Source organism: Nerophis ophidion, linkage group LG09, assembly GCF_033978795.1.
Source record: "Nerophis ophidion isolate RoL-2023_Sa linkage group LG09, RoL_Noph_v1.0, whole genome shotgun sequence".
NCBI lineage: Eukaryota > Metazoa > Chordata > Actinopteri > Syngnathiformes > Syngnathidae > Nerophis > Nerophis ophidion.
This window is the reverse complement of record NC_084619.1, coordinates 64503073-64525005: the sequence shown is the minus strand read 5'-3', so window position 1 is coordinate 64525005 and position 21933 is coordinate 64503073. Positions and strand designations below refer to the sequence as shown.

At 38.8% G+C, this 21933-nt stretch overlaps 1 protein-coding gene across 6 annotated transcripts in view; it reads right to left on the bottom strand.

The window, feature by feature from the left end:
• The window catches only part of mgmt (O-6-methylguanine-DNA methyltransferase), a 222670-nt gene that overhangs the window by 138290 nt on the left and 62447 nt on the right, over positions 1 to 21933 (bottom strand). For all 6 annotated transcript variants that reach the window (XM_061911575.1, XM_061911574.1, XM_061911570.1 and 3 more), the window contains exon 3: positions 3101 to 3267. In XM_061911575.1, the coding sequence (XP_061767559.1) occupies positions 3101 to 3267 (167 nt within the window). The remainder of the gene's footprint in view (positions 1 to 3100; positions 3268 to 21933) is intronic.

The following is a 21933-nucleotide window of genomic DNA, read 5'->3' as shown; positions in this document are numbered from 1 at the left end:
GTATGAATTGTTTTAGATATATTGTAAAACTTTCAAACGTTACCCTGGAGTGATGAATGGAGAATCCATACAAGTAGTAACGTTACGGAACGACTAGTAGACGGAACGGCACTTGTACTTCCGGTTCAAAGCACTAAACAGAAGGAATAACCATCGCTGCTCGTGTTTTATGAAAACTAGCTCTCCAATCAGCTAAACAGACTCAACAACCCCAGCATGACGTTTCGATTAATTTACTGAGGAATTTGCAAAAACTGAAATTATACAAAAATAATTCCATTGTAAGCAAATATTACTAACACAGACACTCGTAAACCTGTATGTATATTAACTAATGCTAATATGAATTGTTTTAGTTATATTGTAAAACTACCAATTTTTACTTGGAGTGATTAATGAAGAATTCATACAAGTAGGAACGTTACGGAACGACTACAAGACGGAACGGTACCTGTACTTCCGGTTCAAAGCACCAAACGGAAGGAAAAATCATCGACATTGCTGCTTGTGTTTTATGAAAACTAGCTCTCAAATCAACTAAACAGACTTGAAAACTCCACGATAACGTTTTGATGAATTTACTTAGGAGTTTGTGAATCTGAAACTAAATAAAAATAATTCCATTGTAAGTCAATATTAATAACACAGACACTCGTAAACCTGTAGGCATATTAACTAATGCTAATGCTAGTGGGAATTGTTTTCGTCATATTGTAAAACTTTCAAACGTTACTTGGAGTGATGAATGGAGAATCCATACAAGTAGAAACGTTACGGAACGACTAGAAGACGTAACGGCACTTGTACTTCCGGTTCAAAGCACTAAACGGAAGGAAAAACCATCAACATCGCTGCTTGTGTTTTATGAAAACTAGCTCTCCAATCAAGTACACAGACTGGAAAACTCGACGATTACGTTTTGATGAATTTACTGAGGAATTTGTGAATCTGAAACTAAATAAAAATAATTCCATTGTAAGTCAATATTACTAAACCAGACACTCGTAAACCTGTAGACGTATTAACTAATACTAATACTAGTAGGAATTGTTTTAGATACATTGTAAAACTGTCAAACGTTACTTGGAAAAATGAATGGAGAATCCATACAAGTAGGAACGTTACGGAACGAATACAAGACGGAACGGCACTTGTATTTCCGGTTCAAAGCACCAAAAGGAAGGACAAACCATCAACATCGCTGCTTGTGTTTTATGAAAACTAGCTCTCCAATGAAGTAAACGGACTGGAAAGCTCCACAAAAACGTTTCGATGAATTTACTAAGGAATTTGTGAATCTGAATCTAAACAAAAATAATTCCATTGTAAGTCAATATTACTAACACAGACATTCGTAAACGTGTAGGCATATTAGCTAATGCTAGTATGAACTGTTTTTGTTATATTGTAAAACTTTCAAACGTTACTTGGGAGTGATGAATGGAGAATCCATACAAGTAGAAACAATACGGAACGACTAGTAGACCAAACGAAACTTGTACTTCCGGTTCAAAGCACTATACAGAAGGAATAACTATCGCTGCTAGTGTTTTATGAAAAATAGCTCTCCAATCAGCTAAACAGACTCGATAAGTCTATGATGACATTTGTATTAATTTACTGAGGAATTTGTGAAAACTGAAATTATACAAAAATAATTCTATTGTAAGCAAATATTTTAAATAAAACAGACACTTGTAAACCTGTGGGCATATTAACTAATGCTAATATGAATTGTTTTAGTTATATTGTAAAACTACCAATTGTTACTTGGAGTGATGAATGCAGAATCCATACAAGTAGAAACGTTACGGAACGACTAGAAAATGGAACGGCACTTGTACTTCCGGTTCAAAGCACTAAACAGAAGGAAAAAGCATCAACATCGCTGCTTTTTTTATGAAAGCTAGCTCTCCAATCAACTAAACAGACTTGAAAACTCCACAATAACGTTTCGATGAATGTGATGAGGAATTTGTGAATCTGAAACTTAATAAAAATTATTCCATTGTAAGTCAATATTACTAACACAGACATTCGTAAACGTGTAGGCATATTAGCTAATGCTAGTATGAACTGTTTTTGTTATATTGTAAAACTTTCAAACGTTACTTGGGAGTGATGAATGGAGAATCCATACAAGTAGAAACAATACGGAACGACTAGTAGACCGAACGAAACTTGTACTTCCGGTTCAAAGCGCTATACAGAAGGAATAACTATCGCTGCTAGTGTTTTATGAAAAATAGCTCTCCAATCAGCTAAACAGACTCGATAAGTCTATGATGACGTTTGGATTAATTTACTGAGGAATTTGTGAAACTGAAACAATACAAAAATAATTCCATTGTAAGTCAATATTACTAACAGACACTCGTAAACGTGTAAGCATATTAACTAATGCTAATTGGAATTGTTTTAGTTGTATTGGAAAACATTCAAACATCAGTTGGAGTGATGAATGCAGAATCCATACAAGTAGAAACCTTATGGAACGACTAGAAAATGGAACGGCACTTGTACTTCCGGTTCAAAGCACTAAACAGAAGGAAAAACCATCAACTTTGCTGCTTGTTTTATGAAAGCTAGCTCTCAAATCAACTAAACAGACTTAAAAACTCCACAATAACGTTTCGATGAATTTACTGAGGAATTTGCGAAACTGAAACAATACACAAACATATATTCTATGTCTTTAACTACTATTTTATCCTTTTCACCTCTGTAGCACTTTAAGATTGACACGGTGCTTTACAAATGAAATGCATTACTATTATTATTATAATTTTTTAGGGGCTGCCGGTGCCAACACTAAGCTCATTCAAAGTTTACCACCATTCACACGTTCTCGTTAAAAAAAAAAAAAAACACAGGCGAGGGAAAGAAGAAAAAGTTTCCTGTCTGAAAATGTCAAGAGTGGAATTCGATCAGTCGGGGGAGAATGTGCCAAGAATGACGGAGAAGCTCGCCAAGACCAACACGCCTGGTCAGATTTCGAGTAAAAGACTCGGGTTGTAAACGCCGAGTCTCAGTCATGTGACTACCAGGAGCGAGAGGCTGATCCCAGGCATGGCTCGGCAAATATTTATCCATGACAGACCTGCTCTGAGGGCCGGGTGGTGAAAGGCGGGCAGCGGCGGGAGACTCCCAGCGCCGCGCGGCTCGCTGAAGTACGCCTGGAGCCATCGCACGCAGCGCCGCAACTCCGGGTTGGTTTCCGCCGGGGCGCCGCTGACCACACGGCAGCTCGGGGGGGGCACGCCGCTCCTGCAAGGGGGGGGATCAGACGAGCAATCACAACATGGAGAATGTGCTGAAATATACCACTGGGGGGGTAATCGAAAACCCGCGGGGGGTCACAGATGACATCATTTGCGGCGTGAAATCTAAGTTGTTGAGGGGCCCGTGTTTGACCCGAGTTACCCAAGTCTCATGGCACTTTACTTCGGGTGGGATGTATCGAAGAAGCCAAGGACGTGAATATTTTTTTGTACAATACAGGTCAAAAGTTTGGACACTCCTCCTTGATTTCTTTATTTTCATGACTACTTACACCAGGGGTCACCAATCTTTTTGAAAGCAAGAGCTACTTCTCGGGTACTGATTAATGCAAAGGGCTACCAGTTTGATACACACTTAAATAAATTGCCAGAAATAGCCATTTTTTCTTAATTTACCTTTAATAAATAAATTGATGTATAAATATATATGAAAAAAAATTGTATTTTTGTCCGTCATTCCGTCATACATTTTTTTTCCTTTTACAGAAGGTTTTTTTGTAGAGAATAAATGATGAAAAAAATCCATTAATTGAACGGTTTAAAAGAGGAGAAAACAGGAAAAAAATGAAAATAAAATTTTGAAAACATAGTTTATCTTCAATTTCGACTCTTTAAAATTCAAAATTCAGCTAAAAAAAGAAGAGAAAAACAAGCTAATTTGAATCTTTTTGAAAAAATGAATTCATGGAACATCATTAGTAATTTTTCCTGATTAAGATTAATTTTAGAATTTTGATGACATGTTTTAAATTGAAATCCAATCTGCATTTTGTTAGAATATATAACAAATTGGACCAAGCTATATTTTTAACAAAGACAAATCATTATTTCTTCTAGATTTTACAGAACAAAAATCTTAAATTTTAAATTAGATTTAAATTTCATTCTAAAAGATTTTCTAGATTTGCCAGAATATTTTTTTTTAATTTTAATCATAATAAGTTTGAAGACATATTTCACAAATATTTTTTGTCGAGAAAAAAAAAGAAGCTATTAAAATATATTTATTATCTTTTACAATAAAAAAAAAATTATTTACTTGAACATTGATTTAAATTGTCAGGAAAGAAGAGGAAGGAATTTAAAAGGTAAAAATGTATATGTGTTTAAAAATCCTAAAATCATTTTTCAGGTTGTATTCTTTCTCTAAAATTGTCTTTCTGAAAGTTATAAGAAGCAAAGTAAAAAAATAAATGAATTTATTTAAACAACTGAAGACCAACTCTTTAAAATATTTTCTTGGATTTTCAAATTCTATTTGAGTTTTGTTTCTCTTAGAATTAAAAATGTCAAGCAAAGCGAGACCAGCTTGCTAGTAAATAAATACAATTTAAAAAATAGAGGCAGCTCACTGGTAAGTGCTGCTATTTGAGCTATTTTTAGAACAGGCCAGCGGGCGACTCATCTGGTCCTTACGGGTGACCCCTGCGCGACATTTTTAATTCTAATATTATTCATAGCTGGGAGCTATGGATAATATTTGAATATTATTTTAATATTATCGTGCAGCACTTTGGAAACATTTCTGTTGTTTAAATGTGTTATACAAATAAAGTGGATTGGATTGATGATATTTTGCATTCTTCATTATTGACGTGTCACCGGATATGAACAGTAAATTAGCAAGTAGATTATTAATGGTTTTGAGAAAACAGTACAACTGGAAATGACTCAGTATGTTACTGCAAACTATACGTGAGCAGCCGGATTATATTCCGAACCTTTGTAACCCGTTTTGAAATGGTTCTATTATAAATGACATGTCAAATTATATATTGTAATTTCAGAAGCTGCTGTATACAGTACAGACCTAAAGGTTTAACACGCTTTCTCCTCATTCAGTGTGTTTTCTAGTCTCTGAAGCTACACAGTTGTAACAGGATTCATTGTCTTGCTGAAATAAGCAGGGGCGTCCATGATAACATTGCTTGGATGACAACATATGTTGCTCCAATTACCTGTATGTACCTTTCAGCATTAATGGTGCCTTCACAGATGTGTAAGTTACCCATGCCTTGGGCACAAACACACCCCTATACCATCACACATGCTAACTTTTACAATTTGCACCTAGAACAGTCCGGATCGTTCTTTTCCTCGTCCACAGTTCCCAAAAACAATTTGAAATGTGGACTCGTCAGACCACAGAACACTTTTCCACTTTGCATCAGTCCATATTAGATGAGCTTGGGCCCACCGAAGCTGGCGTCATTTCTGGGTGTTGTTGATAAATGGCTTTGTCTTTGCTTTGTAGAGTTTTAACTTGCACTTACAGATGTAGCGGCCAACTGTGGTTACTCTGAGTGAATTTCTGAAGTGTTCCTGAGCCCATGTGGTGATATCCTTTACACAACAATGTCGTTTTTTGGAGGGATCCAAAGTCACGGGCATTGACGCTTAAATGCGGTGATTTTCCAGACTCTCTGAACCTTTAGATGATATTACGGAGCTTAGATGGTGAAATCCCTAAATTCCTTGCAATAGCTGGTTGAGAAATGTTGTTCTTAAACTATTTGTCGACAAAGTGGTGACCCTCGCCCCGTCCTTGTTTGTGAATGACTGACCATTTCACGGAAGCTGATATTTCACCCAATTATGGCACCCACATGTTCCCAATTAGCCTGTTCAAAAATATATGAAAAATGGAAAAAAATTAGGGGAAAAAAATATTTTTTTTGTTTTAATATAGTTTCTGTAGGAGGACAAACATGACACAAACCTCCCTAATTGTTATAAAGCACACGGTTTATATTAAACATGCTTCACTGATTTGAGTATTTGGAGAGCGCCGTTTTGTCCTACTAATTTTGGCGGTCCTTGAACTCACCTTAGTTTGTTTACATGTACAACTTTCTCCGACTCTCTAAGACGTGTTTTATGCCACTTCTTTTTCTGTCTCATTTTGTCCAGGGAACTTTTAACGTTGTACGTGAATGCACAAAGGTGAGTTTTGTTGATCTTACTGTCTTGGGTGGAATGCTAATCAGATATGTTTGGTCCCTGCATAACTGCAAGCTAATCGATGCTAACATGCTATTTGGGCTAGCTATATGTATATATTGCATCATTATGCTTCATTTGTAGCTATATTTCAGCTCATTTAGTTTCCTTTAAGTCCTCTTAATTCAATTTATATCTCATGACACACTATCTGTATGTAATATGGCCTTTGTTTGCGGCTCCAGACATATTTGTTTTTGTATTTTTTGTCCAAAATGGCTCTTTCAACATTTTAGATTGCCGACTCCTGACCTATGGGATGTTCCGAATTTTGAAAGTTTGACGAGCGTTGCTCAACTTCCTCAGTCTTTTTTGCCACCTCTGCCAGTTATTTTGAAACATGTAGCAGGCGTCACATTCCAAATGAGCTAGTATTTGCAAAAAAATAACGTTTGGACTGCAAAACCTTGTTAAGTATCTTGTCTTTGCAGACTATTCAATTGAACATACCGTATTTCCTTGAATTGCCGCCGAGGCGCGAATTAATTTAAAACCTCTTCTCACTTTGGCACTTACCAAAGGCATGTGGTAAATTTAGACCTGCGCTTAAAAATTTGAGTGTGATGTAAGGATACCATCATGAAAAGCACATTTAATAAAAAAAACGTGTTTATGGTCTTACCTTTACTTATAAATGAAGTCCATATGCAGCCCCTTCTGATCAAAAGCATCGATAACTTGTTTAAAGAAGTCTTCCTTATCTTACTTCAGTTTTAAAAGTCTCTCTGTCTCGATGGAGATCTTCCTTTATTACCTCCTGCTTCGATTGAAAGCCCAGTTTAGAAAACTGTTTTATTTTAGATATGTAATCCTCCATGTTAAAAGTGCAAGCGAGAGGAAAAAATAAACGATCGCTGCTCACTCTTGCTGCTTGTTGTCACTTCTTCTGCAGCCGAGTAGTCGCAAGAAGGATCACTAGCGCCCTCTACCACCAGGAGGCGGGAGTCATTTAATGACTTGTATTTGACACAAGCAGCTACGGTATATTAATAAAAAACAGCTGCTTACTGTTCTTTATAGCATATTCAGTAGCTTGGACCTTAAATCCTACTGAATAGCTCTTAATCTTCTTCCCTTTATGCAATTTCAAATTATTGAAATCAGCTTTCTCCATTTTGAAAATGATGACAGGTGAAGTGTCACTCGTGACGTGACGAGTTTGACCCGGCGGAAATTCTAGACATATGCTAATTATTTTGCGAAATGAGTTTGACCCGGCGGAAATTCTACACATGCGCTAATAAAAATAATATTTTGCGGAACGAGTTTGACCCGGCAGTAATTCTAGACAGGCGCATACTATAGACCCGGCGAAAACTTAAGGAAATATGGTAAGTTGAAAATGATTAGCAAATGTTTGTATTCTGTTTTTATTTACCATTTACACAACGTGACAACTTCACAGGCTTTTTTTTTTTTTTAAAGCATGTGGTTAGGTTGTTCATAAAATGTGTCAAATGTATGGAAGTGAGCATGAAGATTTTTATGACTTAAGTGAAGGGAACACATCCAATTAAAGTCTCTATAAAAGACCCGAGTGTGGTTTTACCTTTAAATGCACACAAACAGTCGAGCATGATGAGGTATAAAAAAAAACATTGGCAGTTTAACAACATCAAGGAAGTGGAGTTTAGTCATTTCTATGAAGAAAGGGAACAAAAATCTTGCAGCTGCGTCAGGAAAATGTCCAAGAGTTGAGCGTTTAACAAGAGTTTCAACTCCGCCTGGGTCTGGTTCAAAGTTCACCAAGAGAATAAATAGATTTTCTTTTGTTGTTGGCCAGAGTCGCACTTGGACGCGCTTCTTAGCACGAGTCCACGCTCGGAGGAATTTGCCGACGGTTGAGTTGGCATCACTTAACGGCCGCCGCTGACCACCCCCGAGGTCAAGGCGGGCAGACTGACCCATATTTGACACTTAAAGACCCTACTGGGGAGGTCCTCCCTTAGTAGGTGCATTACGGCAAAGTGGACCTCCAGCTGTGATGCGGATCTTAAAGCCGGCCCCGCCGATTCCATTAACTGGTGTGCGGCGCTTATAAATAAATAATATCACCATTTAAGTGCACCTCTTTCAAAATTGGCTTATCCTGTACAGTATTAATAATGGACATTTACCGTGTTAAACACAAAGCACGGTGCCCTCCCGACCACGCCGGGACGAGACCAGCTCCAACGTGTCTCCGCACCATCAGCACCATCTTGTTGCCTCTAACGAGTCTTTTAATGCCATCCTTAGTCTGGTGGTCTTCCACACACACAATGGCTGAAAGCAAACTCTAAGAATCGTGTTGGGACTTGGGCTAAGGCGACATTAAAGGGGTCATTCTAAGGCATACTTGCCAACCTTGAAACCTCCGATTACGGGACTTGTGTTGATTTTTGGTTTAAGCATTACATACCTTTTTACCTGCACCCTGCCTCCCGCTGTGGTCTGCATATTAGGATCACAACAAACCTTGTCTCAAATGACACATTCCACTATGGACTGGACTCTCACACTATTATGTCTGATCCACTATGGACTGGACTTTTACACTATTATGTCTGATCCACTATGGACTGGCCTCTCACTATTATGTTAGATCCACTATGGACTGGACTCTCACTATTATGTTAGATCCACTATGGACTGTACTCTCACAATATTATGCTAGATCTACTATGGCCTGGACTCTCACTATTATGTTAGATCCAGTATGGACTGGACTCTCACAATATTATGCTAGATCTACTATGGCCTAAACTCTCACTATAATGTTAGATCCACTATGGACTGGACTCTCACTATTATGTTAGATCCACTATGAACTAAACTCTAACACAATTATGCTAGATCCACTATGGACTGGACTCTCACTATTATGTTGGATCCACTATGGACTAGACTCTAACACAAATATGCTAGATCCACTATGGACTGGACTCTCACTTTTATGTTAGATCCAGTATGGACTGGACTCTCACAATATTATGCTAGATCTACTATGGCCTGGACTCTCACTATAATGTTAGATCCACTAAAGACTGGACTCTCCCACTATTATGTTAGATCCACTATGGACTGGACTCTCACTATTATGTTAGATCCACTATGGACTGGACTCTCACTATTATGTTAGATCCACTATGGACTGGACTCTCACACTATTATGCTAGATCCACTATGGACTGGACTCTCACTATTATGTTAGATCCACTATGGACTTGTCTCTCACACTATTATGTTAAATCCACTATGGACTGGACTCTAACTATTATGTTAGATCCACTATGGACTGGACTCTCACAATATTATGTTAGATCCACTATGGACTGCACTCTCACTATAGTGTTAGAGCCACTAAAGACTGGACTCTCACTATTATGTTAGGTCCACTATGGACTGGACTTTCACACTATTTTGTTAGATCCATTATGGACTGGACTCTCACAATATTATGCTAGATCCACCATGGACTGGACTCTCACACTATTATGTTAGATCCACTATGGACTGGACTCTTACAATATTATGTTAGATCCACTATGGACTGGACTCTCACTATTATGTTAGGTCCACTATGGACTGGACTCTTACAATATTATGTTAGATCCACTATGGACTGGACTCTCACTATTATGTTAGGTCCACTATGGACTGGACTCTTACAATATTATGTTAGATCCACTATGGACTCGACTCTCACTATTATGTTAGATCCACTATGGACTGGACTCTCACTATTATGTTAGATCCACTACGAAGCATTTAAGTCTCACCTTAAAACTCATCTGTATACTCTAGCCTTTAAATAGACCTCCTTTTTAGACCAGTTGATCTGCCGCTTCTTTTCTTTCTCCTATGTCCCCCCCTCCCTTGTGGAGGGGGTCCGGTCCGATGACCATGGATGAAGTACTGGCTGTCCAGAGTCGAGACCCAGGATGGACCGCTTGCCTGTATCGGTTGGGGACATCTCTACGCTGCTGATCCGCCTCCGCTTGAGATGGTTTCCTGTGGACGGGACTCTCACTGCTGTCTTGGATCCGCTTGAACTGAACTCTCGCGGCTGTGTTGGAGCCACTATGGATTGAACTTTCACAGAATCATGTTAGACCCGCTCGACATCCATTGCTTTCGGTCCCCTAGAGGGGGGGGGTTGCCCACATCTGAGGTCCTCTCCAAGGTTTCTCATAGTCAGCATTGTCACTGGCGTCCCACTGGATGTGAATTCTCCCTGCCCACTGGGTGTGAGTTTTCCTTGCCCTTTTGTGGGTTCTTCCGAGGATGTTGTAGTCGTAATGATTTGTGCAGTCCTTTGAGACATTTGTGATTTGGGGCTATATAAATAAACATTGATTGATTGATTGACTTTCACACTATTTTGTTAGATCCATTATGGACTGGACTCTCACAATATTATGCTGGATCCACTATGAACTGGACTCTCACACTATTATGTTAGATCCACTATGGACTGGACTCTCACACTATTATGTTAGATCCACTATGGACTGGACTCTTACAATATTGTGTTAGATCCACTATGGACTTGACTCTCACACTATTATGTTAGATCCACTATGGACTGGACTCTCTCACTATTATGTTAAATCCACTATGGTCTGGACTCTTCCACTATTATGTTAGATCCACTATGGACTAGACTCTCACAATATTATGCTAGATCCACTTGACGTCCATTGAACCGGTCGTCCTATGGGGGGGTCCCCACATCTGCGGTCCTCTCCAAGGTTTCTCATTGTCCCATTGGGTTGAGTTTTTTCCTTGCACTGATGTGGGATCTGAACTGAGGACGTCGTGGCGGCCTGTGCATCCTTTTGAGACACTCTTGATTCAGGGCTATAAAAGTAAACATTTAATTCTATCAGACGGGGACGAACTGGCTCTCTCTCGTAAGAAACAGACTTTGTTTGTGGCCCCCCGGATGAAAAGCCTCCTGGTGTAAATACAGGGAGAGGTGCGACTCCTCCGGTTGTCGACATTGACCGTGCGGCAGAGTCAGGCGAGCCACAGGCGGGGTCCTGCACCGAGAGCCGCACAAACAATGGCCGTGGCTCCTGGCAATCTCCAGTCGGCATGGGTGAGCGCCCAGCCAGCCCCTACTTGTCATTGTCTCTCCCTTCCAGACCCCCCCCCCCCTTCAATATTTCTCTATCCTCCCACTCCAGCTCTTTTGGCTCTCCACCCTGACACCCCCCTCTTCTTCAGGCCACCTCGACGCAGCTCCCCCTCATCTTCTACCCCCTTCTTTCCGGGAGAGGATGTTCCAGCCGCTGCACACTGACAGCTCGGGGATATTGTGTGTGGAAATGTTCCTGTTGGACCCGCAGGCCCTTACAATCTGGCGGACAAAGGCTAGCGCACCTTTGCTTAAGGCGCGCCACCTTTGACCCCCCCGCGGCTCGCGCCTCAGACTTGTCACTGTTGCTAATTACGCCCTCCCGCCCATGATCTTCTCGTCTGGTGCGGTGAGCCAGACAGCATTGACAAGTGGTAAAAGTTAATGCAATGCAGCACATGTTATGGCTGGTAAACAACAGGCGAATGGACACACAAACATATATATATATATTTATATAAATATATAAAAAAAGGGGGAGAGAAAGAACAAGATCAGTTGAGATGAAGTCTGTCACCTCCAGGTGCGATGGGGGATTGTTTCTAAAGAGCAGCAAGGCAGTGGAGATGTTTATTGGCAACATTTCCTCTCTCCTCGGTGACTTGTACGCTACAGCCCTTTTTTCTCGGCATTGTCCTAACGCCGCGTTGAAAAAATAAATAAAAAATTGCACTCTTATTTGGAAAAGCATGCGTCAGAAACATACATCCAGGCAAGCTAAGCATTACTGAGGGGATTTAAAATGTCTCATTAGCACAATTTTGATTTTGCACACATTTTAAAATAAGGCATTGTTTTTATTCCGTGCCGTCGTTATTATTATTTCAGCTTTAATCTCCTGAAATTCAAGCGGAGCTGGAGGCCACGCCCCCTCCAGCTCCATGCGGACCAGAGTGACGTGTCGACTGTCCGCTTACCCACAATATAAACAGCTTGCCTGCCCAATGACGTTATAACTGTAGAATGATCAAGGGCGAGTTCCTGGTTTCTTATGTGGGTTTATTGTTAGACAGTTTCATTAACGTCCTCCCAGCGCGGTAAAACAACACACAACAACAGCAGTCACGTCTTCGTCTACCGTAAAGCAGTTCGTCTGCCGTAAACAGCAATGTTGTGACACTCTTAAATAGGACAATACTGCCCTCTACTGGGACGGCGTGGCGCAGTGGGAGAGTGGCCGTGCGCAACCCGAGGGTCACTGGTTCAAATCCCACCTAGAACCAACCTCGTCACGTCCGTTGTGTCCTGAGCAAGACACTTCACCCTTGCTCCTGATGGTGCTGGTTGGCGCCTTGCATGGCAGCTCCCTCCATCAGTGTGTGAATGTGTGTGTGAATGGGTAAATGTGGAAGTAATGTCAAAGCGCTTTGAGTACCTTGAAGGTAGAAAAGCGCTATACAAGTACAACCCATTTATTTATTTATTTACTGTACGTTTTGGGCCATGGTAGGGAGAGATGGAAGATTCCAGACTGTAGCGCAGGGGTAGGGAACCTATGGCTCTAGAGCCAGACGGGCTCTTTTGATGACTGCACCTGGCTCTCAGATAAATCTTAGCTGACATTGCTTAAGACGGTAAGTAATGAATAATTCCGCTGGTAATCACAGTGTTAAAAATAACGTTCAAAATATAAAACATTTTCATGCATTTTAACCCATCCGTCCGGTTCCTACCGCACCTGTTCAAGAGAGGTATTTTATTTATTGTTGGTTAGCTTCAGAATAACGTTATTAAAAAGAATAAGAGACTTATTATACTCTAAAAATGTAGGTCTTACTTAAAAACGCATGTATTTAGTTGTATTCAGTTTTAAAAAATATATTATATGGCTCTCACGGAAATCATTTTTAAAATATTTGGCTCGTATGGCTCTCTCAGCCAAAAAGGTTCCCGACCCCTGCTCTAGTGCATTTGATGAAAGCACTTTTGTTGCGTGCCACACACCAATGCATCATCAGAGACGGTGTTCAGCATGGTTAGAAAAATAGTGACAGAGAATAGAACAAGGAGGGACAATTCAACCCATAACTCAACAATGAGGAGATGAGTGTTATGTGTGTGTATAAGTGTAAATAAATGAACACTGAAATTCAAGTATTCCTCTTATTTATATTATATATATATATATATATATATATATATATATATATATATATATATATATATATATATAATAAAATAGATATACATATAAATAGCTAGAATTCACTGAAAGTCAAGTATTTCTTATATATATATATATGAAATACTTAACCACGCCCCCTTCCGACCACGCCCCCTCCACACCACCCCCCCACCTCCTGAAATCGGAGGTCTCAAGGTAGGCAAGTATGGCTTTACCGACTTTTACACTTCCGACTGTCACGCTGCTAGTCGGGTTTCTCCTGGACGCCGACATACAAGTGCGACGTCTGATAGTTGTCTGGCTTTATTTATTCTGTGGGGTCTTAATAATGGATTCTGTTTCAAGTGTGACACCGCATGGCTGAACGTTGGCAAAATGTTGGTCTTACTTATTGTCAACGGCTTCATTTTGCCCCGGACTAAAATAAGAGGATGACTGATCAAAACAAATGTCGGATAAGTTGGATCAAAAATGACGAATAAAAAAATCTGCCTGGAGGCGCAAAATAAAATAAAGTGCTATAATGAAGGCAACACATGATTTGTCTATATTAGCCTACTATCAAAATGACTCTATAATAGTGTTATAATGAAGACAACACATAATGTAAGTGTCTATATTAGCTATATTAGCCTACTATCAAAATGACTTTAAAAATCACAAGTGTTTCAAAGGGCTGCACAAGCCATGACGACATCCTCGGTTCAGAGCCAATAAAAGGGCAAGGAAAAACTCACAACCCAGTGGGACGTCAATGTGGATGACTATGAGAAACTTTGGAGAGACTGGATGCAATGGACGTCTACTGGATCTAACATAATATTGTGATAGTCCAGTCCATAGTAGAGTTAATATAATAGTGAGAGTCCAGTCCATAGTGGATCTAACATAATAGTGTGAGAGTCCAGTCCATAGTGGATCTAACATAATAGTGTGAGAGTCCAGTCCATAGTGGATCTAACACAATATTGCGAGAGTCCAGTTTATAATGGATCTAACATAATACTGCGAGAGTCCAGTTCATAGTGGATCTAACATAATAGTGAGAGTCCAGTCCATAGTGGATCCAACATAAAAGTGAGAGAGTCCAGTCCATGGTGGATCTAACATAACAGTGAGAGTCTAGTACATAGTGGAACTAACATAATTGTGAGACTCCAGTCCATAGTGGATCAAACATAATAGTGAGAGTCTAATCCATAGTGGATCTAACATAATAAATAGTGTGAGAGTCCAGTCCATAGTGGATCTAACATAATAGTATGAGAGTCCAGTTTATAGTGGATCTAACATAATATTGTGAGAGTCCAGTTTATAGTGGATCTAACATAATAGTGTGGCAGTCCAGTCCATAGTGGATCTAACATAATAAATAGTGTGAGATTCCAGTCCATAGTGGATCTCACATAATAGTGTGAGAGTCCAGTTCATAGTGGATCTAACATAAGAGTGTGAGAGTCCACTTTATAGTGGATCTAACAAAATAGCGAGAGTCCAGTCCATGGTGGGGCCAGCAGGAGACCATCCCGAGCGGAGACGGGTGAGAAGCTCTGCCATCCGGGAGGAGCTCAAAGTAAAGCCGCATCTGGTCAGGATGCCAACCGAACGCCACCCGAGAGAGATGTTTAGGGGCACCTCCGACCAGTAGGAGGCCACGGGGAAGACCCAGGACACGTTGGGAAGACTATGTCTCCGGCTGGCCTGGGAACACCACGGGATTACCCCAGGAAGAGCTGGACGAAGTGGCTGGAGAAAGGGAAGTCTGGGCTTCCCTGCTTAGGCTGCTGCCCCCACGACCTGACCTCGGATAAGCGGAAGAAGATGGATGGATGGATTTTAATTCAAAACGGTAATACAAATCGACGGGAGTTTTACCGCGATTATCTTTGTTACCATTGTTTGTTACATTCCTAATACAATCCGATGTTTTTCTTTGGAGGCATAGTAAAGTTGGAGTCCCCGTCAAAACCACACTGAATGAGACAGGTCCTGCTTCGTCTCCGCTTTGTAGATCTCGGGTCAAGACAAAAATATTCCTGTGGATTACAATACATCAAAGAAACCGACACCCATACGTCGCTCCCCACCCTACATGGTGTAGTTTTACAAGCCTTTTGATTGATAATATCAAAGACAGCTTTTGTCTGTTCTCCGGGAACTCAGTGAAAGACAAAGTTTTGTCACAACTTAGATGCAATTATTCAAACATGAGGCATTTAACAAGTTGTTTGTTGACACGTTTCACTTCTGACAAGGCGACGCCAACACCGGGCGAGACGGGTGCAAGTTGGCCAAAGTTAGTAACAGCAGCACATTACTTCTCTTACCGTCACCACATAAACCACCGCTGTGCTTCGCCATGTTTACACGCCTTCGCTGCGCTAATTAGGTCGTTAAAAATGACACCTTTTATGAACCGCCGTAGTTTCTCGGATCCAATATTGATGTCACAGTTACGAGGGGTAGATAAACATACCGCGGGGGTGCAGGGAACAGCAAACAATAGCAATAAACTACAGTTTTAACTCTTTTATGACAACCCTACCCTATGTCCAGGACTACAACTGCTAAATATGAGCACTTTATTTCACTGATGGAAACAGACTGCTCCAAAGAATAAACATTATATCATCTGATAGACTAACTTTTTAAAGATGAAATACAGGAAAATAGTTTGAAAAAAATAGCTGGAATATATTTATTGTTGTTTACATGTGAAGCGAAAACATGACAAACTGCATCATTCCCAACTAGGGTTGTCTCGATACTAATATTTTGGTACCGGTACCAAAATGTAATTCCATACTTTTTCTAAATAAAGGGGACCACAAAAAATGGCCTTATAGGTTTTATTTGAACAAAACGTTTTAGGGTACATTAAATAAAAAAGCCATTGCAATAATAAACATATGTTTAATGTACCGTAAGATGTTTTTGTTCAAATAAAGACAATGATGCAAATTTTTGTATCAAAAAGTATCAACATACATTTAGGTTCCGGTACCAAAATATTGGTATCGAGCCAACCCTAGTTACAGTATGAATAAATTAGTGTTGTGTCGATACCAATATTTTGGTACCTGTACCAAAATGTAATTCCGTACTTTTTCTAAATAAAGGGGACCACAAAACAATGGCCTTATTGGCTTTATTTGAACAAAAAGTTTTAGGGTACATAAAATAAAATAGCCATTGCAATAATAAACATATGTTTAATGTACCGTAAGATTTTTTTGTTAAAATAAAACCAAGAATGCAAATTTTTGTACCGAAAAGTATGTACATACATTTAGGTTCCGGTACCAAAATATTGGTATGGAGCCAACCCTAGTTGCAGTATGAATAAATTAGTGTTGTCCCGATACCAATATTTTGGTACTGGTACCAAAATGTAATTCCGTACTTTTTCTAAATAAAGGGGACCACAAAACAATGGCCTTATTGGCTTTATTTGAACAAAAACTTTTAGGGTACATAAAATAAAATAGCCATTGCAATAATAAACATATGTTTGATGTACCGTAAGATTTTTTTGTTAAAATAAAGCCAAGAATGCAAATTTTTGTACCGAAAAGTATGTACATACATTTAGGTTCCGGTACCAAAATATTGGTATCGAGCCAACCCTAGTTAATGTATGAATAAATTAGTGTTGTCCCGATACCAATATTTTGGTACCGGTTCCAAAATGTAATTCGATACTTTTTCTAAATAAAGGGGACCACAAAAAATGGCCTTATAGGTTTTATTTGAACAAAAAGTTTTAGGGTACATTAAATAAAAAAGCCATTGCAATAATAAACATATGTTTAATGTACCGTAAGATTTTTTTGTTAAAATAAAGCCAAGAATGCAAATTTTTGTACCGAAAAGTATCTACATACATTTACGTTCCGGTACCAAAATATTGGTATCGAGCCAACCCTAGTTAATGTATGAATAAATTAGTGTTGTCCCGATACCAATATTTTGGTACCGGTTCCAAAATGTAATTCGATACTATTTTCTAACTAAAGGGAACCACAAAAAAGGGCATTATTGGCTTTATTTGAACAAAAATCTTCAGGTACATTAAACATATGTTTATTATTGCGAGTTTGTCCTTAAATAAAATTGTGAACATGCTAGCCATTGCAATAATAAACATACGTTTAATGTAACATGAGATTTTTTTGTTCAAATAAAGCCAATGATGCAAATGTTTGTATCGAAAAGTATCTACATACATTTATGTTCCGGTACCAAAATATTGGTATCGAGCCAACCCTAGTTACAGTATGAATAAATTAATGTTGTCCCGATACCAAAATTTTGGTACCGGTACCAAAATGTAATTCCATACTTTTTCTAAATAAAGGGGACCACAGAAATTGGCATTAGTGGCTTTATTTGAACAAAAATCTTCAGATACATTAAACATATGTTTATTATTGTGAGTTTGTCCTTAAATAAAATAGTGAAAATACTAGCCATTGCAATAGTAAACATATGTTTAATGTACCGTAAGATTTTTTTGTTCAAATAAAGCTAATGATGCTAATTTTTGTATCAAAAAGTATCTACATACATTTAGGTTCCGGTACCAAAATATTGGTATCGAGCCAACCCTAGTTAAAGTATGAATAAATTAGTGTTGTCCCAATACCTATATTTTGGTACCGGTTCCAAAATGTAATTCGATACTATTTTCTAAATAAAGGGAATCACAAAAATTGCCATTATTGGATTTATTTGAACAAAAATATTCAGGTACATTAAACATATGTTTATTATTGCGAGTTTGTCCTTAAATAAAATTGTGAACACACTAGCCATTGCAATAATAAACATTTGTTTAATGTAACGTGAGATTTTTTTGTTTAAAATAAAGCTAATAATGCAAATTTTTTTATCGAAAAGTACCTACATACATTTAGGTTCCGGTACCAAAATATTGGTATCGAGCCAACCCTAGTTGCAGTATGAATAAATTAGTGTTGTCCCGATACCAATATTTTGGTACCGGTACCAAAATGTAATTCGATACTTTTTCTAAATAAAGGGGACCACAAAATGATGGCATTACTGGCTTTATTTGAACAAAAATCTTCAGGTACATATGTTTAATGTACCTTATTATTGCAATGGCTAGTATGTTCATTATTTTATTTAAGGACAAACTCGCAATAATAAACATATGTTTAATGTAACGTGAGATTTTTTTTGTTAAAATGAAGCCAATAATGCTGATTTTTGTATCGAAAAGTATCTTAACAGATTTAGGTTCCGGTACCAAAAATATAAGTATCGAGACAACCCTAGTTACAGTATGAATCATTTAGTGTTGTCCCGATACCAATATTTTGGTACCGGTTCCAAAATGTAATTCGATCCTTTTTCTAAATAAAGGGGACCACAAAAAATGGCATTATTGGCTTTATTTGAACAAAAATCTTCAGGTACATTAAACATATGTTTATTATTGCGAGTTTGTCCTTAAATAAAATAGTGAACATACTAGCCATTGGGTTAGGGTTAGGGTTAGTATTTAGTATTTCCTGAGTTTATAAACATAATATACATAAAAGTATATTATGTTTATAAAATCAGGAAAGAAGTTCCTGGACACATGAGGACTTTGAATATGACCAATGTATGATCCTGTAACTGCTTGGTATCGGATCGATACCTAAATGTGTGGTATCATCCAAAACTAATGTTAAGTATCAAAGAAAAGAAGAATAAGTGATTATTACATTTTAACAGAAGTGTAGATAGAACATGTTGAAACAAAAAATAAGCAGATATTAACAGTAAATCAACAAATTGATTAATAATCCATTTTTACAGTTTGTCCTTTATAATGTTGACAAAATAATAGGTGTATAAATGACACAATATGTTCCTGCATACGTCAGCAGACTAATTATGAGTCGTTGTTTGTTTACTTACTACTAAAAGACAAGTTGTCTAGTATGTTCAACATTTTATTTAAGGACTAAAATGCAATAATAAACATGTTTATTACAAACAATAAATTATAATAAAATATGTTTCATGTACTGTCAGATTTTTTTGTTCAAATGAAGCCAATAATGCCATTTTTTTGTGGTCTCCTTTATTTAGAACTGTATCAAAATACATTTCGGTATCGGGACTGTCAGGCTTGCCCATGACAGTTTGTTTGTGTTTTAGTTTTTCCTGTGTGTGTGTGTGTAGTATTTCCTGTCTTTAGTTCCTGTCAACGCTCTTATTTTGTCTGTTTCCTGTCTTTCTCCCTGAGTGCTGTGTACCCTCAGCTGCGGCTGATTGGCACATGGCCACACCTGGTGTCAATCAGCCCACTCCCATTTAGACCTGTCTTCCCATCCAGTCAGTGCTGGATTATTGTCGATATCATGTATTGTCGCTCCTGTTGTGTCGTGCCATGTCGTTTCTTTGCAGCGTATCTGTAAGCTATATTCGTTAGATGTTTGTAGCTTACTGTTTTTTTGTTCCCTGCTACCAGTTTGTTTTCATATTACAAATACGACTTCTGTTTTCCTGTTCGCTACCCGCTAGCCTCCACGCTAGGCCCCTTTTTGTTTTTGCTAGCTTCTATGCTAAGCTCCCTTTGTTTTTTAGCTCCCATGCTGGCTCTCTTAGTTGGTTATCCGCCTCGTTTCCGCTTTGTTTTGTACCCCTTTGGTTTATTCTTGTTTTAGTATCTTTATTAAATCATGCTTTCCTATCCAATGCCTGCCTCCATCTCTGCATCTCTGGGTACGTCACAAACTAACTCTGACAGGGACGACACTAATTTATACAGATATATTATATTATATTTGTATATAATATATACAATATATAACAAATACATTTCGGTATCGGGACTGTCAGGCTTGCCCATGACAGTTTGTTTGTGTTTTACTTTTTCCTCTGTGTGTGTGTAGTATTTCCTGTCTTTAGTTCTTGTCAGCGCTCTTATTTTGTCTGTTTCCTGTCTTTCTCTCTGAGTGCTGTGTGCCCTCAGCTGCGGCTGATTGGCACCTGGCCACACCTGGTGTCAATCAGCCCGATCCCATTTAGACCTGTCTTCCCATCCAGCTAGTGCTGGATTACTGTCGATGTCATGTATTGTCGCTCCTGTTGTGTCGTACCATGTCGTGTCTTTGCAGCGTAGCGGTAAGCTATATTCGTTAGATGCTTGTAACTCAGTTTTTGTGTTCCCTGCTTCCAGTTTGTTTTCATATTACAAGTACGACTTCTGTTTTCCTGCTCGTTAGGCCTCTTTTTGTTTTTGCTAGCTCCCATGCTAACCTCCCTTTGTTTTCTGGCTCCCATGCTAGCTCTCTTAGTTGGTTATCCGCCTCGTTTGCGCTTTTTGGTTTGTTGTTGTTTTAGTATCTTTATTAAATCATGTTTTCCTATCCAATACCTGCTTCAATCTCTGCATCTTGGGGTACGTCACAAACTAACTCTGACAGGGACGACACTAATTTATACTGATATATTATATTTGTATATAATATATACAATATATAACAAATCCCAATGACCATGTATGATATTACAGTATATGTAACAGCTGCAGCATAAAATAGAGTAGATCCAGCAGAAAATATACTTTATAAACAAAGAGAGGTAGTTAAATAAGTAAACTATGATAATAAATCCCCCCCCCCCCTGCAGAAAAACACCAAGCCACTGACAGGCGGTAATTGCTTTCAAAGTGCTACTTGACAATTTTACCTCGGACCAAGAACAAACATCTCCATCTCCACAAGTCTTGCGGCGTAGTTATCATATTTTTACTCCATCACAGGTAATAACAAATAATTCAGAGCTAGCCTGGATGCCGCCGCACTAAAAAGAATATTTCCCTTGGTGGCAGATTGTGATTCCCCGGAAAAAAAAAAAAAAAAAAAAAAATTCTAATATTGTGCTCCTGTCACAATCAATTTCCAATTACCATAAATCATTGCCGCGCAAAGTGGGAGTCATTTGGAGCGCCGCCTATTTCCTAATATAAAGAATGAATTGCGCATTTGTATAATATCGGAGGTTATTTTATTCATCCAGGAGGAAACAATCAAAGGAGACAAAAAGGAGGCGAGGGCGGGGTGTGGGGGGATGAGGGCGAGGGGGGGGTGCAGCTGACTTTAAATTCGCCAATTTCCTCGCCGTGTGCATCCGTGCTCGCTCGGGTCCTCACTAAGACTTTCTTTCTATCAAGTGCAAACAGGTTAACCACAACATCTAATTGAAAGGAATCTGGCCAAGGGTGTAATGGTGTGGCGCCCGCACACACACACACACACACACACACAAAAAAGTCAGAACTCATGCCTCCATCCCGTGGAGCGTGATGGCGCTCATCCCGACTCGATCGGCTGTCACTTTTGACACGGCGCCGCCAGGGTTCCCCTTCACCGATCATGGGGAAC